The sequence below is a fragment of the Dromiciops gliroides genome, chromosome 5 (genome assembly GCF_019393635.1).
Source record: "Dromiciops gliroides isolate mDroGli1 chromosome 5, mDroGli1.pri, whole genome shotgun sequence".
Taxonomy (NCBI): domain Eukaryota; kingdom Metazoa; phylum Chordata; class Mammalia; order Microbiotheria; family Microbiotheriidae; genus Dromiciops; species Dromiciops gliroides.
In genome coordinates this window covers 217767275-217794703 of record NC_057865.1, presented here as the reverse complement: position 1 = coordinate 217794703, position 27429 = coordinate 217767275, and the positions used below count along the sequence as shown (strand labels likewise).

The 27429-nt window shown below is 45.3% G+C and overlaps 1 protein-coding gene across 6 annotated transcripts in view; it reads left to right on the top strand.

Annotated features, from left to right (window-relative positions):
- Positions 1–23925, top strand: part of SLC11A2 (solute carrier family 11 member 2) — a 46947-nt gene extending 23022 nt beyond the window's left edge. For 4 of the 6 annotated variants that reach the window (XM_043966027.1, XM_043966028.1, XM_043966029.1 and 1 more), the window contains 12 exons: positions 605–711; positions 1075–1145; positions 1263–1330; positions 2301–2456; positions 4810–4968; positions 6379–6465; positions 6933–7052; positions 7224–7373; positions 8690–8763; positions 14178–14331; positions 16064–16117; positions 21494–23925. In XM_043966027.1, coding sequence (XP_043821962.1) covers positions 605–711; positions 1075–1145; positions 1263–1330; positions 2301–2456; positions 4810–4968; positions 6379–6465; positions 6933–7052; positions 7224–7373; positions 8690–8763; positions 14178–14331; positions 16064–16117; positions 21494–21571 — 1278 coding nt within the window. In that variant the 3' untranslated portion in view covers positions 21572–23925. The remainder of the gene's footprint in view (positions 1–604; positions 712–1074; positions 1146–1262; positions 1331–2300; positions 2457–4809; positions 4969–6378; positions 6466–6932; positions 7053–7223; positions 7374–8689; positions 8764–14177; positions 14332–16063; positions 16118–21493) is intronic. The other 2 variants (XR_006353224.1, XM_043966030.1) reach the window with 2 other exon arrangements.
- Positions 23926–27429: the final 3504 nt, after the last annotated feature.

Sequence of the window (27429 nt, the reverse complement as noted above, 5' to 3'; positions counted from 1 at the left end):
GAACTTATGAAGGATTCGACTATTCTCAATAATACAAGGATCCAGGGCAGTCCCAAAGGACTATTGATGAAACATACTATCCACCTCCGAAGAAAGAACTGATACTGATGGAACTGACTGAAGCATGCTATTTTTCACTTTCTTTCATTTTTTTCTTTTAATCATGTTTTTTTGTACAAAATGACAAATATGGTCATTTTTTACATATATAACCCATATCTGATTGTTTGCCACCTCAGGGAGGGGACAAGGGAGGGAGAAAAAGAGGGACAAAAATTGGAATCCAAAACTATAAATAAAAAAGCTAAAAAAATAAACAAGCAAATAAACAAGTAAATAAATAAAAGAGGTCTGAGAATAGCACGGAAGGGACAGGTGGGGCAAAGATGCGTTACTTGGCTACATGTAGCTGGGTAGCTTGTAGCTTTGCTCACAGGCCTGTGCCAGGGTATAGGGTGTGCCAAGAGTCTTAGTGCAGCTTTTAGCTTTTCCAGCTTTAATCTGTTAAAAACTGCACTAGAATTTGGGGGACAAACCCCCAAGCAAGTGTGATCTGCAGTGGCAATTTAATTTTGAACCGTGTCTCTCCACGCTTTGTGTTAAGGTTCCCCGGATTATTCTGTGGCTGATGGTGGAGACGGCCATCATAGGCTCTGATATGCAAGAAGTCATCGGATCAGCTATTGCCATCAATCTCCTGTCTGCTGGAAAGTGAGTGAGTCCCCCCATTGCCAGCCCTTCCCGGAGCCTCCCCAGATGAAGAGAGAAAGGCAGCCAAATGGAGGCCCGTGGGGAAGTGTTGCTGAGAACCTCTTAACAGTGAAGTCTTGAGCAGGGCCAGGGTAGCCATGCAGTGCAGGGAGGAGGGCTTTCTGTCCTCTCCCTGCCGTGGCATCTCCTCCGAAGGAAGAGGCTGTCATCTTCTCTTCTCAGTGGCCACTGTGCTTCTCCCACTAGTGGGTGCCTGGCCCCCTGCCCCCTCCACAGTTTGGCCTGCCTGGGGCTTTGGGAGACGTGGGTTTTCCACCCAATTCCCCTACCTCCCCTCATCTTCATTTCTCTTCTCTGGCCTAGGATTCCTCTGTGGGGCGGAGTTCTCATTACCATAGCAGATACCTTCGTATTTCTCTTTCTGGACAAATATGGTAAGGAGGAGTTATGGGGGTGGGCATGGGGGGGCGGAGTATTAGAGAAAGGGTCACGTTTCACCTTAGAAGCAGTGTGTGTCTCATTAAGGAAACTGTCCACGTTTCTTTCCTCAGGTTTGCGGAAACTGGAAGCATTTTTTGGCTTTCTCATCACCATCATGGCCCTCACATTTGGATATGAAGTAAGTTTCACAGATCGCTGCTTAGCTTCTAAAAGCCAGTTACTTTTTAGAAAGGGGAAGTCAGCCTTGGATGATTCAGTACCACATGTGGAAAACAGAAGCCAGTTTGTAGCTTGGTCAATCCTGAGTAGACATGGTCAGTCCCAGAGGTCCAGAGGTCCAGAGATCCCTGCACGCACGCCAGACCATCCTGGCACGTGTGGGGCTTCCCGGATCGATCAGAGCCTGGACCAGAGCAGACTTCCCTTGGGTCTCTCTCCCAAAGCAGCAGCTGCTCTCACATTCTGCTCCTCCTTGGGGAAGGGACATCAGCTGCCAGGGTGGGCCTTGGATAGCAGTCTAGCTTTAGCTTCCTGGCTGCTGCTTGTCACTTAGGGACAGAAGGGATCCCAGATTGATATTGGAGGGGCAGGAGGCCTCATTGTTTGTGCCACAACACATGGACCCACGGAGCTGTAGAGGCCACTGTTGGGATGGGGTGGCCAGGGCAGGGATGGGTATGTGGGAGAGGACAAACGGCCCCTTCTGATTCTGGTTCCCAAGTGATTGCAGGTGACTGGCCTAGATGAACATTAGTTCTCAATTACATGTGGATTAGCCCTCAGACTTCCAAGCCAGAGGAAATGTTGAAGGAAACACCCGAGTCAGATGGAAATGATTTTTCTTAGATTATTTATTCTTTTTGCCTCCATTTGTAACCCCTGTGAGGCTGCTGACAAGGTTAAGGTCCTGGGCCCCTTCTGTCTGTCCTCCAGCTCTGTGCTCCTCAGGATGGTTGTCAGGGCCAAGGCTGAAGGCCTGCCAGGGCTGCTGCCCTGAGGAGCAGAACATGGTTCCCATCAGGCTAGTCAGGAACAGTGGGGACTCTAAGGTCAGCTTGAGCCCAGCCTCGGGCTCCCGTTTCCTTCTGGTCCTTGGTCAGGGCCAAGCACGAGTCGTCGATGCTAACCTCTCTGATGTTGGTGTCCAGTATGTTACAGTGAAACCCAACCAGTCCGAGGTCCTGAGGGGCATGTTCGTGCCCTCTTGTTCAGGCTGTAGCACCCCGCAGGTCGAGCAGGCCGTGGGCATCGTGGGGGCTGTTATCATGCCCCATAACATGTACCTGCACTCTGCACTAGTCAAGGTAAGTGAGTGTCCCAGAACTCACTTTGTGAGGGCTTTTCCTCTAGTCACAGGTGAAGCAAATTTCAATTAACTTGCCCATTTCCTCTTCAAGGGTCAGCTTTGCAGGTTTGGAAGGAGCAGGACATCCTCTCTGTGCTGAAGGTCTGTTTTACACCTGCTCCACAGCAGAGGCTCAAGGGCTTTGTAAAAAGACTGAGTGTGTCCTGAGTCTGAGGGGCCCTAGGGGAAAAGGCTCCATTGTGAAGACAGGACCTCTTCTCCCCCACCACCCCCAGTACATCCTATGTCCCCCATCTGTCCCTTCATGGGCACGGCTAGTCCTGGGTGCCTACCTTGCTTCCCAGGACAGTGGTCCTCCTCTTTTGCCCCTGGACCCTCTAGAAGAATGAAGTGAAAGTGCTGGGGACCCTTGTTAACAGGCCAGCAAAACGTTTCCTCCCCTTGGGGGTGAGGACAGGTTTGGGGGAGGAGGCTTGTGGGAGATTATAAATGAGAAGCCAGGGGTCAGGAAGGTGACCTGGGCTGGCTGGCTGTTGGCCATCGCAAATTGGGAGACAAAGGCCACTTTTCTGGAGCAACAACTCCTGGTTCCTTAAGGCATAGATAGCCAGAGCGACTGCAAAGCAGAGAACCTGTCATGGTAAGAATTCCCCCTAGCACTTATCACACAGCAGAGAATGAGAAGGGAATGTCACCTTCCTGATGCACAAGAATTCTAGTAAAAAAAAAATGTCCTCAAAAGGATTTATTCCACCTTCTCTTCAGTCTTGAGGTGAAGGAGGACTTGAATTCAAATCCAGCCTCTGACACTAGTTTTTTATGACCCTGGGCAAGTCATTTGGCCTCACCTTCCTACTCTCAAGGATGTGAGGATCAAAAGAAATAATAATTATAAAATGCTTAGCACAGCACCCAGCAGGAGCTCTATGAATATTGTTCTCCTCCTCAGATTGGAGGGCATTGTGTTAGAGAAAATCCTTCACATTTACAGAGCAGTGGGCTGATTGTTCTTTCTCTTTCCTTACTTCTTTCTATCTCTTTCAATTTTCTTCCTTTCTTCTATCAGAAGAGAGTCATTCTGACTTTATTGGTTGGTTTAGCTCAGAAATGTCACATGCAAATAGGAACACTGAGTGTGAACTTAGAAAACCACAAATTAGCATTATCTGTGTTTATGATGTTTTGATTTTTGTTAGACATTTCCTAATGACATTGTACTGCGGTTTTGTGGCTGCCTGGGGCTTGCCTGAGAGCTGGACAGCGCTGGTTTAGAAGGGCTCTAAAGCCCTTCACAGACTGGCTCCTTTCTCTGACACAACTTCTTGTTCATCTTGTGTGACTGAGCCTGGGCCTGGGATGCCCTCCCTGCCTCCTCCACCTCTTGGAATCCCTGGCTGCCTGCCCAGCTTAGCTCTGGGTCCTCACCTGATCTCCCGCCTCCCCCGTTTCCACAACAAGGGGTTCTTAACCTTTTTTGTGTCATGGACTCCTTTGATAGTTTAGTGGAGCCTGTGGACCCTTTTCCAGAAGAATGATTTTAAATGCAGAAGGTAAAACACATTGGCTTACAAAGGAAAGATCCCAGTTCTAATGTGGCCTCAGTTTGGCTGTTATTGTCTGTGTGACCCTGGGCAAGTCATTTGACCTTTCGGTTTTCTAAAATGAGGACAAATGATAGCACTTACGTCATGGGGTTGTTGGGAGGTGAAATGAGCACTTTGTAAACCTTAAAGCCCTACGTAAATGATGGCTATAAATATTATTATATTGAAATACAGTTATCAAAGTGGTTTTTTAAGTTCATGGACCCCAGCTTAAGAACCCTTCTTTTGGTGCCTTCTCCACTAGTGGTTACTTACCTCTTTTGTACTTGACATATTTTATCTATGTGGGTAAGTGTTTTTTCTCCTGGTAATGTGGAAGCTCATTTTTATCTCTGTACCTAGTGCCTACCTAGTACTTAGTAGGTGCTTACTAGTTGCTTGGTTGGTTTTTTTTGTTTGTTTCTTTTGTTTGGTTGTGGGGGTTTTTTTGTTGTTTTTTGTTTTATTTTGCAGGGCAATGAGGGTTAAGTGACTTGCCCAGGGTTACACAGCTAGTAAACGTCAAATGTCTGAGGTCGGATTTGAACTCTGGTCCTCCTGAATCCAGGACCAGTGCTTTATCTACTGCACCACCTAGCTGCCCTTTGTTAATTGTTTGATTGTGTTGCTGTTGTTCTGATAAGAAAGCGCCTCAGGTCATTCACCTGCCAGATCACCAGATCCTTCACTTAGCCTGGTGGGTCCCTTGGCAGGTCACTGAAGGCCGCTTCTACTGACCATGCTCATGGCTACCTCTGTCCTCTCTAGTCCAGGCAGGTAAACAGAGCCAACAAGCGGGAGGTCCGAGAAGCCAACAAGTACTTCTTCATCGAGTCCTGCATTGCTCTTTTTGTCTCCTTCATCATCAATGTCTTTGTCGTCTCAGTCTTTGCTGAAGCCTTTTATAATCAAACCAATAAGCAAGTGGTGAGTGAGTGTGGGCCAAATAGGGTGGGGGAGTGGGCCAAATGATGAAGAAGATGTTGGGATCAATGTGAAGGGACAGTCCTGGGCGGGGGATCGGGAGAAAGCAGCAGGAAGAACAAGGGCCAGAACCAGGAGCTGTAGGAGCCAAAGGGGAAGGGCAAAGATGCCTTGAATCTTACAGAAGGAATGCCAGGCAGGCCCTGGCCTCAAGAAGTCAATTCTAAGCTCTCTGGAGACCAATCCCAGGGCCTTGTTTCTGTTGTTGGTGCCCCCCATCCTATCATGTTCAGAATTTCCGTCATCATTGACTTTTCCGTCTTCCCCTCCCCTTTAAGCAGTTGCTAAAGCGATTGGATCTCCATGCTATGTTTGGCATCTGTCCTCTTCTCTCCACTTATACTACTACTCTTGATCAGATTTTTTTCCTTTTTGCTTGGATTATTTTCCTTCACCTCCAGGGTCTCCTTTGTCATACTCATTCTTCACACATGTCAACATAATCTCCTGAATGAACAATACTGAACATGTTAACACCTCCCTTTGTTCTAGTACCCCCAGACCTTTAGCAGCTCCCTATTGGGAGTATCCTGTAAGGAGCTAAAATTCTAACTATACTATCTAAAATCTAATGAGTGGTCGCCAATAAATGATAAACTTTAGCAAGAATATTTAAGTGTTAAGTATTTATTAAAGAGCATTAGGATCAGAGAGAAAGATAAAAATCTAGAGACCCCATCATCTAATCCGCCATGGCGAGGTCAGGAACAAAAAGGACCCCAGGCCTCCTGTGAAGCTGGGAACATTCCCCCCCCACCCCATGCACACACAGCTCGAAGCTAATTGGCTGGTAGCTTTGATAGCACCCACCAGCAAACATCACTTACTGACTCCAAGGACCTGACCACATGGCTTGCCCTTAGACGCCTTCTCCTCATGGCGGAGCTTTCCTACAGTAGCTCTCCAGCAGATGGCGTCACTCCAATTGTTACAATCCTGACCGGCAGAGAAGTTGGGAGCTCCCACCACACTTTTGAGACTGGCCACACACAGCGGAAGGCCTTCTTTTGACACCTAGGAGGTCCGCTGTCCTGCCGAGAGGAAAATGAAATGAAACATTGATTTTAGGAGAGATGGGATCTGAAGTACTGTCAGGCACAGAGCTTGCGGGGTTGTGTGGGGGTCCTTGACAGAAACAATTTTGGAGGCCTACACATTAAATAAATATTTCTGAGGATGGTAATAACTTGGGGGAGCGAGGCCACCATTTGGAGGGGAGATCTTGTGAGCTGGCTGCTGATCCAGGCTTAGTTCCCGATCTCTAGCTGTAATCACCTTGGTGCCCCTGCTGTAAGGGTCTGCCCTTTCAACCCTCCTCCTCTCATTTAATCTCTTTTGTCTTTTGGACTCCAGCATGAAATCTGCGTCAATAATAGCAGTCCTCACAGTGACCTCTTCCCTCAAAACGACACCATGCTGACTGTGGACCTCTACAAGGGGGTGAGTAACTTCAAGTAAGGTCAGGAGTCCATAGGAGTAGATCTTTCTGCATGGGCCTCTTTAAGAGGCACTTCTATATTTCCAAAGTACACGTGTCAGGCAGGCTCCTGATTCTTTGGGGAAGATGCGGGGAGCAGCTGGTCAGATGGGTAATGGCAATTTTAATAAGTAGATTTAAAAGAGGGCAAAAAAGAAGCAGTAAGAGCCTAGAGCGAGCCTAGAGCTGGGGAGGAAGGCTTAGGGAAGTGGGAGGAAGCATAAAGTGAAGATTGGTTTTGTAATCAAAAGCTTGGGGCTTCTTTGTTGAAATGTCTTTGTAAGTGCCCAGCCTCTTGGTTTGTGTGGGTGGGGTACATTGGGTCTACTGAGAGGAGGAAACCAGGAAGGATGGTTCTGTAGTTGTTGTGTCAGTGGGACAGGGGCTGAGGCATATCACTGGCTTTCTTCCCTGTCTTCTCTTTCTCCAGGGAGTGGTGCTGGGATGTTACTTTGGGCCTGCAGCACTCTACATCTGGGCAGTGGGCATCCTGGCTGCCGGACAGAGCTCTACCATGACTGGCACCTATTCTGGCCAGTTTGTCATGGAGGTACAAGCACCATTCCTGCTGGATCACAAGGGAGAGGGGGAGATGGGAGGGATGGGGAGCAAACTAGACTCACTGCTTTCATTTCTTCTCATCTCCCCCAGATTCCCTTCTGTTTCTGATTCCTCTCTGATGGGAGTTAGATTTATCTTGGCCTTCTGTTCTTCTCCTCAGGGATTCCTGAACCTTAGGTGGTCACGGTTTGCACGAGTGATCTTCACACGTTCTATTGCTATCATCCCAACACTGTTGATCTCAGTCTTCCAGGATGTGGAGCATCTGACAGGGATGAATGACTTCCTGAATGTGCTTCAGAGCTTACAGGTGAAGAGACAGCCATAGGTGGCTTCAATTTGTGCCTTACCACCCTGAGGGCAGCACCATGTGCCAGGTCTTTATGGGAGAGCCAGCCCACAATTTGGGCACTCCCTGGGTATAGCTAGAATCCTATCTGGCGTGTTGGGAGATGATTCAGATGGGGGAGAGCAAGTCCCTACCATGGCAGTTAATTCTACAGTCATGGAAAGAAGCCCCTATAGTTGGCTCTCAGCCAATCACTGCCTTTCATAGGCTGTCCACCTTCTGAGTGTTGTTTACTTCTATGGGCTTCAGTTTCTTTATCTGTTAAATGAGGATGATAATACTTAGACACTCTGCCTCATAGCATTCTTTTAAAACTGTTTTGAGACCTTGTTTTTTGCATTACATTTTATATCTCCTCCCCCAAAAGCCATCCCTTGTAACAAAGAATAAAAAAAAAAAAATCAGTTGAGCACATAATCAAATCAGTCTGACCGTGTTCCACACTCAGGTATCTCTGGAGTTGTTTGGAGAAGGTATTTTAATACCTTTAATAAGAAGAAACTATTAATTAAGTGTGCCCTATTATAGCCTGGAGGGCAGTCTGGCAGAAACATAGGAAAAGGGACCAGACACATAAAAGAAAAAAATCAGTGTGAACTAATAGTGCTGACCTCAGCAATATCTGTGGAGCATTGACCCGGGTGCATCATGGGGGCTGACAAGGACGCTGGGGATTAGGATAGCTACTGACTTTGCCTCATCCTTGGTGGCAGATGCCCTCCTGAGACAGTGTTTGGCACATAGCAGGCAATTAATAATGTGCTTCTTGAATGGAAGGGAGTGTTCAGAGGGGAGGTGTGGGGGTGGGGCAGGACTGCATTAGGAAAAGATACTTATTTCAAAGATCCTGGGGGCTGTAGAGAGGGGGGTGTGTGTGTGGAGAGACAAGGACAATAGTGCTGGGGGGTGGACCAATAGTAAGTGATTTGTATTAAGTGGTGGTGATTGGGTAAGAAGACTTGGAGGAGTGGGAAGTGGGCCAGGAGATGGGGATGATTTCAGTATGTTCTTCATCTGCCTTTGGCACTTCCTCTCTGGAATGATTCAGGCAGTAGGGCATCTAGGTGGCCCAGTAGATAGAGCACAGGCCCTGGAGTCAGGAGTATCTGAGTTCAAATTCGGCCTCAGACACTTAACACTTACTAGCTGTGTGACCCTGGGCAAGTCACTTAACCCCAATTGCCTACCAAAAAAAAAAAAAGAAAGAAAAAAGAAAAAAAAGGAATGATTCAGACACTTGGGGCCCCTCTCTCATGAGTGTTCTCTCTCTTTTCCAGCTTCCCTTTGCCCTCATTCCCGTCCTCACATTTACCAGTTTGCGTCCAGTGATGAGTGACTTTGCCAATGGACTGTGAGTATGCCATAGATGTTTCCCTCTGGCTCCCCATGGCAGGTGCCAGTGTTGTAGGGACCCTAATAGCATCATCCTGGGGATCAAAGACCTTTTGAGGGAGGAGGGGGCGTTGAGGGCCACCATTTAACATGTTGCAGTGGCCCTGTCCTCCGTGATGGTGTTGGAGAAATTTAATTCAAGGATGTACTGTGTGCAGGGCAGAACACTATGCAGTGTGATGGGGGACAAAAAGATAAAAACAACCCAGACCTTGTTCTCAAGGAGCTTACAGTTTAATGCTGGGGTGTGGGTGGGGACAAGAGCTATGTCCACAGATGACTGTGATACAAGGGGAAAATGAGATGGCCAGGCATAGGACCATGTGAGGAAGTTTGAGGACGAAAGTTGCTTTCATATAGGAAGCTCAGGGGAAGCTTCAGGCAGGAGGGGGCCCTTATTTGTACTTTGAAGGACAAGAGTGACTTCAGCACGCAGAGTTGGGGCCAGGCCAGCCCATTCCCAGCGCGAGGGATGGCATGAATCAGGGTGTAGAAGCTGGAGGAGACAGGACGAGATGGGGTCCCAGAGGGTGCAGTCTGGCCTGGCTGGAAGAGAAGGTATGGGAAGGAACACTAAGGAACCTAAGATGGTAGAGGAGGTAGGGCAGGACTCTGCTGAGTATGTCTGTGAGCCATGGCCTAAGCACTTTTTGACTTGGTTCAGTTGGCAATGGGAGCCATGGAAGTCTTTTTAGTAGAAGAGTTATGTGAATAGTAGTACATTGGGAGCATTGGGGGAGCCCTGTAAAGGAAGGACCTAAAAGGGGTGAAGCAAAGGGAAGAGGGTCTGTTCAGACAGCCTAGTTGGGATGAGATGAGGCCAGAGTTAGGCTGGTTCCAAGGGGAACGGAAAGAGGGAAAACAGGGAGAAGATCCAAAAGGTATCGTAAGGGTAGAATTGAGAGAGTGTGTGGTCATTGATCGGGGGTCTGAGGAGTCAGGATTCTGAGGCTCCCTGCCGGGCTGACTGGGAGAAAGGGAGGGGCCAGTGGGTGGGGGACTAGGATGAGCTCATTATTGGACCTGTTGTGAGATATCCAGGTGGAGTCAACAGTTGCAAATATGGAGCTGGAGCTCTGGTAGTTGGGGGCCATCCCATTGGAAATTGCCTTCATAGGGAATAGCTAGGTGGTGCAGTGGATAAAGCACTGGCCCTGGATTCAGGAGGACCTGAGTTCAAATTCAGCCTCTGACACTTAACACTTATTAGCTGTGTGGCCCTGGGCAAGTCACTTAACCCCCATTGCCCTGCCCAAAAAAAAAAAAAGAAAAAGAGGAAATCGCCTTCATAGAGGTGAAGTTTGGGGGGGGGGATGTATTAGGTTTATCAAAGAGACTGGAGCAAGATGAGGACAGAACTTGAAACGACTCTTCTTTTAAGGAGAATATGGAACCAACAAAGAGTCAAAGAGGTGGGAAGGAAACCTTGGTAGCATCAGGAAGGTGGTGATCAGGAGACCCAACACAGAGAAAGGAAGGAGGTCGTTATTATTAGATTTAGCTATGAGCAAGTTATTAATGATCATGGAAATGAAAATTGACATCAGGGGTGTTTTTGTGGGAGCAATCCTGACAAAAGAACCTTTGCAGTCTCTGCCCAGGAGCCTTGAGCTCGATCGTCCTCTCTCTGCCTTTCCCCAGCAGAAATCTTTCTTGGTCTGAAGGGCTTCCTGCTCAGCTCTGTGCCGGGGAGCCAAGGGTCCTCCTATTGATGGGAGGAAAGCTCCTTTTTTGTTTAGTCCTATCTGAAATCTCAAGATGTCTCATTGCTTCTCTGTGAGGGTATAATGCAGAGCTTTGCTACATTTTAAAAAAATTTATTTTTATTTGTGATATAATTATATTTTATGCATATATCAAACATAGATAGAATATATACATACACATATGACATATATATAATGTAAATATTCTACATTACTACATTTAGATATACCTATATATATTCTAATACATATAACATAGTATTTTAAATCTTTAAATAACTGTTTTATAAATTATGTATACATATCAATTTATATAAATAATATATATGGCAAATTGGTTTAAATATACATTTTCAGGATAATAATAGTCACAGATTTGGGGCTTCAGAAGGTGCCTGTAGGCTGACACATCCAGAAAAGGACAGCCCTTAGGGCCCCTATTGGCCCCCCACAAGAGAGTGTCAGACTCCTTCCTGAAGACCTCCAAGGGGAAGACAGTGTCCTGTCCTGACCCATTTTTGAACAGCTCGAGTAGTTAGAAGTTTTCCCTGACAGGAAACCTCCACTTGTTTCATTTCATCTTCTTCTTTTGTTTTTTTTTCCCCTTTTTTGGGTGTTTTTTTAAATTAAATTATGAAAGTATTTTATTATTTTCCAGTTATATGTAGAGATAGTTTTCAACATTTGTTTTTGTAAGATTTCTAGTTTCAAATTTTTTCCCCTCCCTCCCCCCTCCCCAAGACAGCAAGTAATCTTATGTAGGTTATATATGTACAATAACATTAAACATAATTCTGCATTAGTCATGTTATGAGAGAAGAATCAGAGCAAAAAGGAAAAACCTCAAAAAAGAAAAACAACAACAAAAAAAAACCCAATAGAAATAGTATGGCTCAATCTGCATCCAGATTCAACCGTTCTTTTTTTTTTCTGGATTTGGAGAGCATTTTCTGTCATGAGTCTTTTGGAGCTAACTTGGACCATTGTATTTTTGAGAAGAATCAAGTCTATCACAGTTGATCAACACACTTCATTGCATCTTCTACATATTGTTCCTACTTCTATTTCAAGTACTTGAAAACAGCTTTTGTCCCTCCCTTTTCTGCCCACTTCCTTCACTTTTGCTGCTGCCTCCCTTGAACTTAAACTCAGTGGTGGCTCTCCAAGCGGCAGGCTGCTTTCTTATTTAGAAAAGCAGACTCAGGGGGCAGCTAGGTGGCGGCGCAGTGTATAGAGCACTGGCCCTGGGTCAGGAGGACCTGAGTTTGGATCCAGCCTCAGACACTTAACACTTACTAGCTGTGTGACCCTGGGCAAGTCACTTAGCCCCAGTTGCCTCACCAAAAAAATAAAAAGAAAGAAAAGCAGACTCAGAATAGAATGTTGGACATCGTCAGATTCAGTGCCCTTGTTTTTATGGAGGAAGGTGAGAGCTGTCACTGGACAGTGGCAGAGAGAAGCAGGCCTGGCACCCACGTTTCTGGCCCCCAAGTCCAGTGCTCTTTCTGCCATAGATGCCCAGTGATCAAGCCCTGGGCTTTGGTTACCCTGGCTTCTTTCTCAATTCTCCCTGTCATTTCCCATCCCAAGGATGCTTGGCACCCACCTTGGCATGGGGGGAAGACCCTTCTTTGCTCTGCTGCCTGAAAAGAACGCACAGCCTCTCTCTCTTGGGTTTCTGAAGAATACTGTGGCACTCCAGGAGAACTTGCAGAAGTGTAAAAGTCAAGGGGGCTAGGTGGCGCAGTGGATAGAGCACCGGCCCTGGATTCAGGAGTACCTGAGTTCAAATCCGGCCTCAGACACTTAACACTTACTAGCTGTGTGACCCTGGGCAAGTCACTTAACCCTAATTGCCTCACCAAAAAAAAAAAAGTCAAGGGGGGGAATTATAAAGTGGGTGGAGTTTTTTGGGACTCCTACTTTTCTGTCTACATTTACTGGGAATTAGGCCATGCTCTTCCTCCATTCTCTTTCATGGGCCTTAATATTTGTTCTTGAGTTGTCTAAGATGGTGTTAAGGGCTAAAATTCTAGCTAAACTGACTAAAATATCTAATGAGTGGTCGCCAATAAATTATAAGCTTTAGCAAGAGTTAGACTTTTAAGCATTTATTAAGGAGGATAAGAATTTGGTAAAAAGAGAAGAAAAGGCCTAGATTCCTATCTATTAAAGGGAGAGCACATTTCTAGCTCCCCTCTCCGCCAGAGTCCTAAGGAAAAAGCCCCAGTCAGAGCACCAGGTTCCTCCTTCTTCCTCCCACTAGCAAACATCACTTCCTGATGCCAAAGAAAAGATGCATGTTTTTGCCCTCAAAGACCTTCCTTTCATGGCGGAATTTTTCTACAGTAAGTCTCCAGCAGGTGGCGTCATTCCAATCGTTACAGTGGAATTAGTTGGTCAAAGGTTTGATGTCTCAGCCGTTCCCCATAGCTGTACCTTCACAGATAATCTCTTCCTTCCGGCCTCTAGCTTGACTTCTTGGAGTAGATGTGCCTAAGAAAGGTACTGGGTGAGCCCTTGGACTTGTTCAGCAGAGTAGCTGTCAATTACTGGGTGATTGGAAGGAACAGAGAGTGATCCCACCAAAAGGTGGGTAGAGTCTGGTGTAGAGAAGAAGTGATTTCCAATGGCCAAAGGACTTTGAAGTGGGAGGGAAGTTTCTCAGCTCCAGAGAGGAGGACTGGGCTCTGTACTCTGCTCTTCTCTCTCAGTCTTATCCATGGGGAGAGTGGATAATTGTACTGAGCCCTCATCACTCTTCTTCTCTTCTTTTTTTTTTTTTTTTTAGTAAGGCAAATGGGGTTAAGTGACTTGCCCAGGGTCACACAGCTAGTAAGTGTTAAGTGTCTGAGGCCGGATTTGAACTCAGGTACTCCCGACTCCAGGGCCGTGCTCTATCCACTGTGCCACCTAGCTGCCCCTGCCCTCATCACTCTTACTGTAGTTAGCTCCCTGTTCTTGGTGATGGTGGAAGGTGATAGCATGAATTATTCCAACTTGGGCATCCAGAGAGGCATCTATTAAGTGCCTGCTATGAGTCAGGAACTGTATGTGGTGCTGGGGGCACAAAACAAAATCAGAACAATTCCTGCCCTCAAGAAGCTGTGCATGTATAGGTGTAGAGAATATGGATACAAGGTAATGGGAAATGAGCTGGGAAGACCAAGGCCTCATGCAGAATGTGGAGCTGAGCTGAGTCTGGATGGGGGACCAAGGGACTCTCAGGCACAGGGAAGGGGGAGTGCATCCCAGGATGGATAGAAGAGGGGCATGGAGTGTGCTATTCTAGCTGGGCCCTAGATTTTGTGGAGTAACATGTAATAAAACTGGAAAAGTGCCATTTCTTTATTTGAGGGCCTTCCCCCCACATACTGCACTTTGTCTTAAGAATAATTCCAGCCCTTTTGTAATTCCTATCACCCTCTTGTTGTCTATAATGAGGCCTCAGGGTCCAAAACACTGAGCCAGTGGCCCTCCTGGGCACCTTATCTAGTTTGAATGTGAAAAATCTTCATCTTTATCTGTGACTTTGTTGACCATGACCCACTGTGTCAATTTGACTGTAATGAACGTTTTCCCCCAGTTTGGGAAACTTGCAGATCAGATGGTTGGCTGGGGTGGCACTGCCATTTCTCCAGTGACATTACCCGCTTCTCTCTTTCAGGGGCTGGAGGATCGCAGGGGGGCTCCTCGTTCTTCTCATCTGTTGCATCAACATGTACTTTGTGGTTATCTATGTTCAAGACCTGGGGAACCTGGTGCTCTATGTGGTGGCTGCTGTAGCCTCTGTGGCCTATCTCTGTTTTGTATTTTACCTGGTGAGTGATTTGCGAGGAGTGTGGGGGAAGGAGCCATGGAGGTCCCACTCTCTGTTGGTAGATGGGTCTCACTGCTGGGGGTAAAGTTTAGAAACAGAGAATGACAGGATGACACGGTGTTGCATACGTTGCCCAATCAGGATTTACAGTAAAACTGTCTGAGGAATAACCATGTGTAAAAAAATCATCTACAGGGATTTCTAAGACCTGCCCTTGCCAGCCCCCCCCCCTTGTGGTTCCCTTTCTGGCCCCAGCAAAGGCTAACAGCCTTGAAGGTAAAGACCCCCAGAGAGCTTTATGGAACCCCATCCTCTGGGTCAGGAAGAGAAGCCAGACAGCTTTCTGTCCACTCTCCTTCAGAACAGGACCTGCCCTGTCCATCATGTCCCCTGGTTTGTCTGGAGCCCAGCCTCCGGGCCAGTTCCTTTTGTCCCATAAGGATTCTTTATCTGACGCTATGCCTGGATTCCCGTGACTTTTGAAGGGCCAGAAGCAGTACCTTTATTTTCACTCAGTTGTCATTGAAACGTAGCATGTTCCTCAGTTGGGAACATAAACAGTACATTGTTCTGAGAAGGGTTCCACAAGCTTCAGCAGACCAAGGGCTCAGTGGCTCATAAAGGGTTAAGGACCCTGCCCAACATGAACCTTCAGCTTTCCATCTGCTCTGTGCCCTCCAGGGCCACCCCTTCCAAAGGGTTGCTGCTGCACAGCATAAAGCGCTCCCCTGGCCTCCTGGCTGGGCCCAGCCCCTAGACTGACCCATTCACCAAGTCCATGGGCTTCAGACTAGGCCAGGAAGCAGTTCCCTGTCCTCTCTCCATGCCTGGCAGTGCACCATGACAGACGGCTGGGTGGTTGCCTCTCAGCAGTGGTAGAGACCTTGCTGGGTGTTGGAGGTTAGATCCAGAGGAGTGTCTGGACCATCTGTGCCCTTTGCTGGTATTCCCCTCCCTGTCTACTTCCCTTCTCCCCTGGCTCCAGTCCTCCCACAGGAACCAGCGGTTCTGGGGCAAGCTGAGACCAGATGAGCTTGTGGTGTTTTGTGCTTATTGAATGCCTGCTCTCAGCCTGAGCCCTGTGGAGCACTGGAGTAGCTTACTTCAAAGTCAATAAGCAAGCTTAGGCCTTATCAGGCACAGTTCTGAAAATCCTCCCTGGGGGAAGGAGAATGTCCTCCTTGGATAAGAGAGTCCTTGGGGAGATGAGATGAGGGACACACATTCATGTGAAATAGATCCCAGATATGATACCATGTATGACATGGAGGAGACACGTTTTCTGTAAGGAACAGTCATCTAGATCCCAAACAGCTACCCCATGAAGCCTGGGCTTTACGTTTAAGTGACTAGTGGTCTGCTGTTCATCTTTAGCTCTAGCTAATGGAAGCAGCCACAGAGGTCAGCTTTTCATCTCCTCCCCCACCAACTTCCCATCCTAGGCACCCTGGTCTGTGCAGGCTCTTACTCTGATGTGAAAGACCAGACACACACCAGAGCAGAGACATAGCTAGTTCTCAGAGTTCTAGACTAGGGAAAAATATTAGCAGTGCCTGGGCAGCCTTTATAGGGGGGGTGATGGTTAAGGGTGAGGGTGACTGTGCTGGGAAGGAGGGAGAGGCTGGTGCTAGCAGGGGGTGGTAAGCATGGGTTTGACTTGGAGCTGGACACCAGTGGGAAACAAAGAATGTGGACAAGGCAGGAGTGAGTGACAGTTGTATCTTCTCTTTCAGAGTTGGCAATGTTTGATTGCTTTGGGCATGTCCTTCATGGACTGTGGACAGACGGTAAGAATCACTAAAGCACTGCTGACTGAAGAAGCCACCAGCGGCCACAGTAGCTAAGCAATGGGTTAGCCTGTCTGTCTGTACTAGGTAGCCATCAGAGCCAGTGTGTTTCTATGGTTTACTGTGTGAACTTAACCATATGTATGTGCCATTGCACAAAAGTTCCAGGGTTCCCTTGTTTTTTTCTAAGGTCCATCATGTATCTGGGGGAAGATTGTCCCGCAAAGATGTCAAAAGCATGGAATATTTTTTTAACCTACCTTATGACCTTCCTCTTTTGAACTGTGGATGTCATCTGGGTTTTGGGGAGTTAGATGTGAACTTTAAATTCTGACTTTTGCTGCTATTATAAAAATACTAAACTACTGTCCTGACATTAAGCTACAGAGGAGTCACCCTGAGTAGAGCCAAATTCCCTTGTCTTTCCTCTTGATCTATATTTGGGTGCCCCTTTAACTGTGAAGCCCTTTCATTTGCTGGGTTTTAATTATAAAAAGAAAAAAATAGAATCCATGGCCAGAGCTGCTTACTAGATGTGAAGGTCAGGAAAATGTGCTGCATCCTGCGTGTCTCTCCTCTGATTTCCCCTTTGTGCACAGAGGAAGCAGAGCAAGGTTAAGCAGGATCAAACCTCATCCTGCCATCACCATAACTCTTGTCATAGATGATGGGCAGCAATGAAGAAACATTTGCACATTTCTTTGTATTTATAAGCTTTCAATGGCTTCCCATTTGGGGAGGCTTCTGATTTCCTACCTTTCATGTGAAACTAGGCAGTTCATTCACACTCACTCTTGGGCACCTGAGAGGGGGTGGCAGTATGCACAGCTGTTGATGGTGCGGTGATGATGGACATTAGTGATGGTCTCATCCACTTAGCAGAGGAAGAAAGACTTTTTAAAAATATATAAAATTTTTTCATTGAATAAAAATCAAATTTCTCTCATTCCCCCCTCCACTATATCCCCTCCCTCTAAAAAAAACCCCAAACCCCATATAATGAATGTGCAGTCAAATTCCCACATTGGCTATTCCAAAAAATACGCATTTCCTTCTGCTCCATGAGTTCGAAGGAGACTCTTGAAAGGGTACAAATCATTCTGCCATCACCCTTGGACTGTGACTTGGGAAGACTGTCCTCATCATCTCCCTTTACCCACTGTGTTTCTGTAAGACAAAAAGGGGAAGGAAGTACACTGATGTCCCATATGGTGCATGCTCTCCACTCAGGCACTTTGGCTGATTTTCCTCCCTTGAGAGGTCTGTCTCTGACATCCTTTTTGGTGGTTAGGAAAGATTTGGGATTTGCATTCTTGGAGTCTTCTTTCCAGAGCCCCACTTGGTTTCTAATCTGCCCTTGTTTGACTCCAGATAGCATCATTTCTGCAATTTTGCACACAGCACCAGATACAGATCAGAGGGGTCATCAGTCATGTGATACTTGCACAGTTAGAACACTAAGGAGAGCACCTGATGCTGTATACGGGCCTCTGAGCACAGCTCAGGCTTTCCAGTCATGGAGCATAGCACCCCCTCACTCCCACCCTCTGAGGATCCGGGAGGTGTGGGTAGTGGTCACCGAAAGGGAGCTCTCAGTGGAGAGAGGTGTTTACTCTGGATGGTCCAGTGAGCAGCCTCTTCATCACCTTGTCTGCCTCAGCTCCTTGAGTCTTGAGTTTCAGTCACAGACATTCAGGAGCCCAAAGAAAAGCTGCTGGTAATGAACTAAAACAAATGCACACTTAGATTTTTGATGGGCAGAAAACTCAACCCCCAACTTAAATGAGAAAAACTCATTCCCAAACAATAAACATTTAAGTCAAGTCTTCCCAAACCCAATGTGCAAGTCACATTTTAATGAGTGTGTATTTAGGGCTGGAGCTGTTGTAATTTATGTACGTGAACCATATGTATAAGCCCTTTGAACACCGAGACTGTCTGATTTTTGTCTTTGTCGTCCCCCAAGCGCCTCCTATGGTGCCTGGCCCACAGTAGACACTTAATAAATGCTCTTGTGTTCGATGATGTTCCCCCCACCCTTGTGTATCTGAACATCCCTACCCAGTGGTCTGTGATGGGGGAGACTGTCTGAGAACAGTCTGGGATTTCTTGTGGGTTCCTAAGGAGGTCCCTGGCAGGCAGGAGTTTTTTCTGTGAAACTTTTAGTGATTTTATCGACCATGAAACACTATGTAAATTTGATTTGTAATTAAATTTTTTTTCCAATTTGATTTCTTGGGTGTGTTTTTTCCACCATGATAATTTATTAAGAAGCCTTAGTAATAACTCCACATCAGTGAACATGCTCTAACTATTTATTATCTGAAATAAAGCTACCTTCCTTTATTTAGAACTGGTAGAGAAACCTGGCCCATCAAATCTAGAGAAAGAATTGTTTTTGGTCAGCCCCTGGCCAGCCAGGTTGAACTTGCAGATCAACTTGCTACTTGTGTTAAATAAAGTTCTCCCATGCGTGGTTCTACCAAAAGTGAGGCTTCCCCTGCCATGCACCAAGTCTTCTTTTCTGCATCAGTATGAAGAACTACATAGATTAGCAGGCATCTTGATCCTATACAAGATGTCAAAAATAGCAAAGAACTTCTTCAGATGTATTTTAATATTCTCTCAAAGAAACCTGATACAAATAAATTTCACTATTTGCACTGAGAAGTCAGTGTGGAGAGAACACTGATGTTGGAATTCAGACATGGGTCAGATCTCAGCCCCAGCTATTTACTAGCTATGTAATCCTGGTTACGGTCACCTGCACCTGTTGGGGGCCTCAATTCTTTTCCTGTAAGACTGGGATAATCCTTACTGTGTCCATGTCACAGGGTGCTTGGCGATCACAATGTGCTGGGAAAGAGGCCAGGATCTTAAATTACAGGACCCAGGCTTCTGCCTTCTACCTATGTGACCTTGGATACTGGACCTCGATTTTCTTGCTTGTAGAGTAAGGGCATTGCCCTGTTCCGAGGTCCCTTCCCTGCTAATTTGAATTTTGTGATCACACTATCAGTAAGAAACAAACATAGTTGCCCTAACAGCAGAAGATCCATTTTTCCCACTGTCTCTGTGACCCACTGATATATCCTGTTTTTCTTACAAAAGCTGGGTGTTGTAAGTGACCCCAAAGGGGAAAGCCTCAGGAAAATGCATTCCTTTTTCTCTACTTGATTGACTTGTGGTTTGAGTGTGTCTCCTAAGAAAACATTCCATAAAAACTCTCAAATTAACAAGAATTTCACTTGAGACATTTTCTGGGGTGCTTCCCCATAGCATGCTCTCCACCCCTCGCTCCTTAGCTACTTAAAAGGGTTAGAGGACAAGGCTGCTGGCCAGTGTTGTTAGCCTGTCTTCACCTGTGAATGCAGCAACATCCATGAAATACAGGCTGATGCCTTGATTTCAAAACAGTCAACTGTTTAAAGGCATAAAATGACTTGAAAATTTTTTTAAAAGCAGGTATAAAAATAACTCCAATTTTGAAAGTCCTTTACAAAGCATTTCCTTATACTTTGAAGTAGGCAGTGCGTACGATATTGCCATATTACAGATGAGGAAGTTGATGCTTACAAGTAAGGTAACCAAGTTCCTATAGTGGCATGGTTCTGCTGAACTGGGATATATTCCGGAGTCTCAATCCAAATCGGAACTAGTTCCGTTACACTACCCCACGTGCTAGTTATCACATATTGGATCATTTGCTTTATGTTGTGGCTAATGGGAAGCAGCCAAGGGTACACAGGGAACCCCATGCACTGTCAGAAAGGCCTCAGTTTAAATACTTCCAACACGACGACCCCCAAAACTTAGTCTCCCAAGCTGTGGATTCATCACCTCATAAGTGTGAGGATGAACAGAGATGTGTATGAAATGCTTTGCAAATTTGAAAGCATTATAACGAATGTGTGTCACCCATTCTCCCAGGCACTACCTGATGTTAGAGGTGCTCACTTTTTTTTTTTTTAGTGAGGCAATTGGGGTTAAGTGACTTGCCCAGGGTCACACAGCTAGTAAGTGTTAAGTGTCTGAGGCCGGATTTGAACTCAGGTACTCCTGACTCCAGGGCCAGTGCTCTATCCACTGTGCCACCTAGCTGCCCCGGTGCTCACTTTTCAATGACCTAAAAGGAGTCCATGGCCCAAACATTCCCCTTGACTATTCGGGAGCTGCCTGATGGGATTGAGTCAGTATAGTTCAATGAACATGTTGGTGCTTGACACTATTCCCCACCCCCCTCCGTCCACACACACACACACTGAGCCATCCCTACCATATTTATCAGCATATCCCTGTGGAAAAGACAATTCACTCCATATACATCATGAACTCACAACCTATTTCAACCACAGTTGACCTGATCAGGATAGCATTATGCTCACCAACATCCAAATACCCTTGTAGGACCACCGTTTCTATAGCCCTCAGTACCTCCAGCAATATCTGGAACTATAGACAGTCAATGAGGATAGAAGAAAGAAAAGTAAAGAAAAGGGGGGAGGTAGAAGAGGAAAAGAATTAGGTAGGGGGTAAAAACATACCCAAGCGAACAGTTACCTTTCGGTGTGACCTCTAGATCTCTCATGCTTGGCCTCTCTGTGAGTTACCCAAGTGATCCATCAAGGCTCCACCTTAAAAAGAAAAATGGATAAGACCTGCAGTAGGCAGGTTTACTGATTTAGCCTTTGTAGATTCTGGTTTCTTTGAATATACCTGCACAGTAAGCAGACTAGAGTCCCAAGGCATCATGAGAGTACTTAAGATATTCATTCTGGGGGCAGCTAGATGGTGCAGTGGATAGAGCAGCGGCCCTGGAGTCAGGAGTACCTGAGTTCAAATCCAGCCTCAGACACGTAACACTTACTAGCTGTGTGACCCTGGGCAAGTCACTTAACCCCAATTGCCTCACTAAAAAAAAGAAAAAAGATATTCATTCTGCTAATAGCATTTCTAACCCAGTCATCTCACTTTTGTGAGGCACTGGAATGCTGCTCTGGGGGAGGGCTGGACTTGAAGTCAGGAATACTGAAGTCTCCATCTTGCTTTGGACACTAGCTGTATGACCCTGGACAAGTTACCTTCCTTATCTGTAAAATAGAAAGCAGGGATTGGACTTCCAACTCTAAATAACTGTGTTCTCTTACCTTTTGCTCCTTCTTACCTTCTGCTGTTATCTAAATGTTCACACGTCAGAAACTTTCCTGTCTCCAAAATTCATTTTTCTCCTGAGATTAGGGACAGACACGGTGTGGCCATCCTAGAAAAGGACTAGGCTGATTCATTGATGACAATCATTTTAGGAAGTTTCCCATTTGGGGTGATGCCTGGTGCTGGAAAATGTCTCTGACTCCCCTTTTGTCTCTTTGCCTTTAGTTACACCTGGGACTGACTTCCCATCCTGAACTCTTCCTCCTGAACAACGTCGATACTGATTCCATCCTCTCCAGATGACAGCCTTAAGAGACTATTGAAATAGTATTTTCAAAAACCCTCATGCCAAGTGACCTGTTGTGTAATAACTATTAGTTCAGAGGTGAGTTTTGTTCAAAGAACTTGAACAAAAAACAGAGATTTCCTTATGGGAAGGCTATTAAAAGCTGACTGCTGTAAGTGGAGGGCAGAGAACCACCCACCTTGTAAAGGTGCAGTCTTGAGACTGGCTTATTTTGGCCCCTCGCCCTATGGGCTTGTGTTTGATTTCTGGCATTTTTTAAAAGTTGTAATTTATATAATTATATATAAAGCTATAAATACTTATTTGGGTGGGATTTTAAAAGTTTTATATAAATTGATGACTTTAGGTGGCACAGTGGATAAAGCACTGGCCTTGGATTCAGGAGGACCTGAGCTCAAATCCCACTTGACACTAGCTGTGTGACCCTGGGCAAGTCACTTAACCCTCATTGTGCCGGAAAAAAAAACCCTTATTAGATCTCAGAGAAATCAGATTACACTGAACTCTGGATCAAAGGTGAGAAAGGAAAATTAATGGTTTTTTTTTAAAGCCGAATCCATCAAACAGAATCTCTTTTAAAATAATGCTTCATATACGATGTCAAAGTGGACTGGTTAAAGACCAGACCATACACTTGATGTTTGAAAAAATATTGTACCTAATAACTAGCACTTCTCTTTTCCAAAGAATGTCTGCTACTTCTTTTTTTTTTTTTTTTAGTGAGGCAATTGGGGTTAAGTGACTTGCCCAGGGTCACACAGCTAGTAAGTGTTAAGTGTCTGAGGCTGGATCCGAACTCAGGTACTCCTGACTCCAGGGCTGGTGCTCTATCCACTGCGCCATCTAGCTGCCCCAATGTCTGCTACTTCTTGCCTGTTCGATTTAGGCTTTAAGCTGGAAAACAGCATAGCGTTTGCTAAGGTCTTTAATTCACTACTTCCAAATGTCACATCCAAGTTGACCAACAGCTCATCATCAGTCTTTTTTTTTTTTTTTCAAGTTTCTGGTCAAAATTCAAAAGCCTTAATCTTTTAACTTGCGAAGGAAATTTCTGCTGTTCTTCGGACCTGCCCACCATTTCAAATATTTTCACCTCTTCATGTAAACAAACACTCCAAAGAGGCCCAAAGGTCTACTTCATGTGGTTACTCGTGTTTGTTTTACCAAGTGCTAGGCATGATCTTAAATGTAATCTTTCAGGAGTGAGATCTGGTTTCTGGGCATTGTGGCATAATGGACATGACACCTGGAAATCAGGAGACTTCGGTTTTAGCCACAGCTCACTTATTTTTGTGACCTTTACCTCTGACTCAGTCTTCACATGTAAAATGAAAGACTTGAATTCCTTCCAGCTCTCCCATTCTCTGATTCTGTGATTATCACTCCAGCCACTGTGAAACTCCAGGTCAATCTTCTACCTCTTGACACAGGAGAACACTGTCTGACCCAAGCCCCATTCAAAAGTTTGTTACATTTCAAGTCAACATGTTAATAAAGCATCGTCTAAATTTATTCACAATTTTCTTTGTTATCTAACCAAGAGCCTGGGCTTCCCTTATCAGGATTGTAGCTTGAACTTTGTTTTAAGCTTGAACATTCCCTTACATGTCAGGAATTCTAGAAATTCTGGAGCATTTGTAGCATGCTGGTTGTTTTTCAACAGTAGAAATAGTATGGAGAATGAGGTTGAAATTTACCAAGTGTTTGAACCATTTATGTTAAGTCTTTCATTCTGTAAAATATTTACTAAATGCCTGTCGTGTTTCCATGACCCCATTAAACCTGGGGTTGAGCCTTAAGATGGGGTCTCTGACCTCGAGGAGTTTCCAATCTAGTAAACCATAATGTAAAATTGACTCTGAATTGGTCTTTTTGAGCTCAGAGAGTTCCTTTGTGACAATTTGAGTACGTCCATTAATTTTTGAAAAGTTTTGATCTAAGTTGTTCATTTTTATAAATGTACATGTTTCCTTTGTTAAGTTGCTCTTCACTACTTAGCCAAAGAGTGGTCGGAAAAAAGCATGAGATGGAGAACATCAAAACCACCAGGCTTCCTATTTGTGGCTCTTATAATAATTGTTTTTCCAACATAAGGTTTAGGGAATTCCTGTCAATTCCGCCTGTTTTCCATTGGAATGGATAATTAAGAATAAGTCTATTTTAGTGGCATACCTCTCATTTTACATAATGACAGAATTCCTTGTCATGGCACTTTTTGTAACCTGAATCATTTCAAATGCTCTGGAATTGTAGAATCACTTGGGACCTTCCACCCCTTGCCAAACTTCTACAATGTCCGTGACTGGCATCCTACAATAAATTACTACTTCCAAAGGCATCTTGGACAGCCTTAATTGTTATAGTCTTCTTTATTTTAACCTGAAAACTGCTTTCCTGCTCACTAGGGGTAAATCCTATTCTTCTTTCAAGTGATAGACCCTTAAATACAACCATGAATCCACAAACATTTAAGTGTTTACTATCCCAAAGACACAACCAAAACAGCCCCTGCCCTGTGGGAGCTTACATTCAAATGGGGGACAAACCATGTATACACATTCTAACCCTAATTCCAACACTAACCTTAACCCTAACTCTCACCCTGGTCCTATTCTGTCAATACAGAATATACGTAACACGATCACATTTTCAGGATGGGCTACACTGATGCCTGGCTGATGGGACCAGGAAAGGCTTCCTGAAGAAGATACCTCTTGAGCTGAGGCTTAAAGGACACCAGGGATTCCCATAGGCAGTGATGAGGAAGGGAATCAATTTTATTCATGGGAGAGGCAAATGTAAAAAGTTTGGCTGTGGGAGATGGAGTAAGTACGGCATGTCTCTCAGTTCACAAGTCCTGTATTGAACTCCTATGTGCCAAGCCCTGTGCTAAGCACCGAGGATACAAAGAAAGGTAAAAGAGAGCACCTGCCCTCAAGGAACGCACAGTCTAATGGGGGAGACAACATGCAAACAACTGTATACAAACAAGATAAATGAGAGGTAAAACACTAGAGAGGTGGCACTTGGGTTAAAGGAGGGATTGAAGAAGCTTTTTTTTGAGGGGGGAGGGGAATGAGGGTTAAGTGACTTGCCCAGGGTTACACAGCTAGTAAGTGTCAAGTGTCTGAGGTCAAATTTGAACTCAGGTCCTCCTGAATTCAGGGCCAGTGCTATATCTTCTGAACAATATAGCTGCCCCCTTGAAGAAGCTTTCTTACAAATGGTGAGAGTTTATCCAAGCCAGGAGGATGAAGATGAGGAGGGAGAGAGTTCCAGGCATGGGGTTGGGGGGAGCTGGTGAAAATACCTAGAATTAGGGGGCAGCTAGGTGGCGCAGTGGATAAAGCACCAGCCCTGGATTCAGGAGGGCCTGAGTTCAAATGTGATCTCAGACACTTGACACTTATTAGCTGTGTGACCCTGGGCAAGTCACTTAACCCCAGTTGCCTCACCAAAAAAGAAAATACCTAGAATTGGGCACTGGAGGGGTCTAGTCCACGGAACAGCACCATCTATCTAAAGGCCACTATGGCTCGAGTGCGAGTGTGAGGAAGAGAGAAAAGTGAAAGAAGACTAGAAAGATAGGAAGAGGCAAGCTTGAAATGTCAGACTGAGGAGTGGAATGTCGAGGCAGCAGGGAGTCAGTCATTGGAATTTATGGAGAAGGGCAGGGATCAGACCAGTGATTCCCTAATATACATGTAAATATGAGTGTCCGTATGTCAGGTTTTCTGAAAACAGGGTACAGCCTGCATCCGATGTTCAGACTGGGTCAGTAGCCAGGACATGCTTATCGGCAGGCACCGTTACAGGGCAGTGGTTATCACTTGCATTCTTTCTCAAGACCTCTCAAGGTCAATGAAGAACATAGTAAAATGTGATTAAACAATCAAATGGTGGTGAATGATTTGGGCCTGTGTATAAAAGTCTCTAGTGAGCCATATGGGAAATAATAAAGTGGAAACAGGCATTACCAGGAAACTGTATCAAGTGTAAAAGGGTTATTCAGATATCTTTAGCTTTCAAAAACTATGCACAAAAAAGGAGCCACTAAGCACTAAAACTAATGGGCCGGGGGGGGGGGGGGCACAGCTAGGTGGCACAGTGGATAGAGCGCTGGCCTTGGATTCAGGAGGACCTGAGTTCAAATCCGGCCTCAGACATTTTACACACTTACTAGCTGTGTGACCCTGGGCAAGTCACTTAACCCCAATTACCTCACCAAAAAAAAAAAAAAAAACTAATCGGGAGGTATAGTGGTAGCTGTAATTGTCACGATGAGTGGCAGAAAAAATGAGCACTGAACGAATTTTTCTCATAAGGAGTAAGGTAAACTGAAATAATCTGTTTCTGAACCTCAGAAATGTCACATTATACTTGGAGATTTATAAATTGGGGGTTTTTTAAATACAAAGCCTTAAAACATAAATTTTAAAAAACTAACTAGAAAAAGTAAAATAAAATTTAACTTCACTTTACCTGTACTGAGAGGAGTTGATGGCCTCATGAGAGGGTGGTGAGGTAGAGGAGGAGGAGAGAGCTTTTTGCTTGGAAAGGGAATCTCCTTCCAATAAAACATCAGACATTTGTACAGGGGTTCTTTCTCTTTTCTGTCTCAACACCACTGAACCCTGCTGGAAACTCAGATTTAGGGAGTTTCACTAGAATCCTATCAAGAGAAACTTGCTTCTACCTAGTTTCCAGATATTTTTGAAGTGAGATATTGTTTGATCATTAAACAAGTCCACATTTCAGCTCACTAAAACTTTGTCAGGGTGATACTTTTCTTTTTTCTTTTTTTTTTTTTTTTGCGGGGCAATGGGGGTGAAGTGACTTGCCCAGGGTCACACAGCTAATAAGTGTTAAGTGGCTGAGGCCGGATTTGAACTCAGGCCGTCCTGAATCCAGGGCCAGTGTTTTATCCACTGCGCCACCTAGCTGCCCCCGGGGTGATACTTTTCAACAAAATTTTGCAATTCCACCCATTTAGAACACATTTCTTTTAGCAGTACAGTAGGGGCTTCCTCCCTTCCCTCTTCCTCACCTGAAGACAGTTCCTTGGCCACTCTCTGTTGCTGCTCCCTTTGAAGTTCCTGCAGCTCCTCAGTGCTGAGCTCTTCTCTGTGCTTCTCCAGTAACTCTTTGATGTCTTCATCACTGACCTCCAAGCCCATGGACTCATCCAGAAACACAGTATCCTGTTCAGCCTCAAAGCCTTCAAAGCCCCTCAGAGTTACAACTTCTGGCCACAGCTTCCTCCAGGCAGAGTTCACGATCTTGTAAGAGAATGCACACCAGGCCTTAACTGTCAGTGAAAGATATTGAAATGGTCACCTCAGTATCCAAGGTCACTTCAAAGCACCTTGGGAAGAAGGCCTTGGTATACAGTTTTCTAAAGTTTGAGATGACCTGCTGGTCCATGGGCTGGAGCAGAGGAGTTATGTCAGGGGCTAGAACTTCACAATTATAAAATTAACCCCTCCAGCAAGTGGTCTTCCAAGCCTAGAGGGTGAGCAGGCACATTGTCCATTATTGACAGAGCCTTCGGAGGCAGTTCTTTTTCATACAAATATTTTTTTACACTAGGGCCAAACACTTCATCTATTCAATGAAGAACTGCCTGGCTTTGTTGATGGCCCTCCACATTACACTTAACGGGCTTTTTATTGCATTTTCTCCCTTGAAAACTTAGGGGTTTTCACTGTGATAGACTAGTAAAGGCTTAAGTTTTGTTTGTTTGGTTTTTGGTGAGGCAATTGGGGTTAAGTGACTTGCCCAGGGTCACACAGCTAGTAAGTGTCAAGTGTCTGAGGCCGCATTTGAACTCATGTCCTCCTGAATCCAGGGCCAG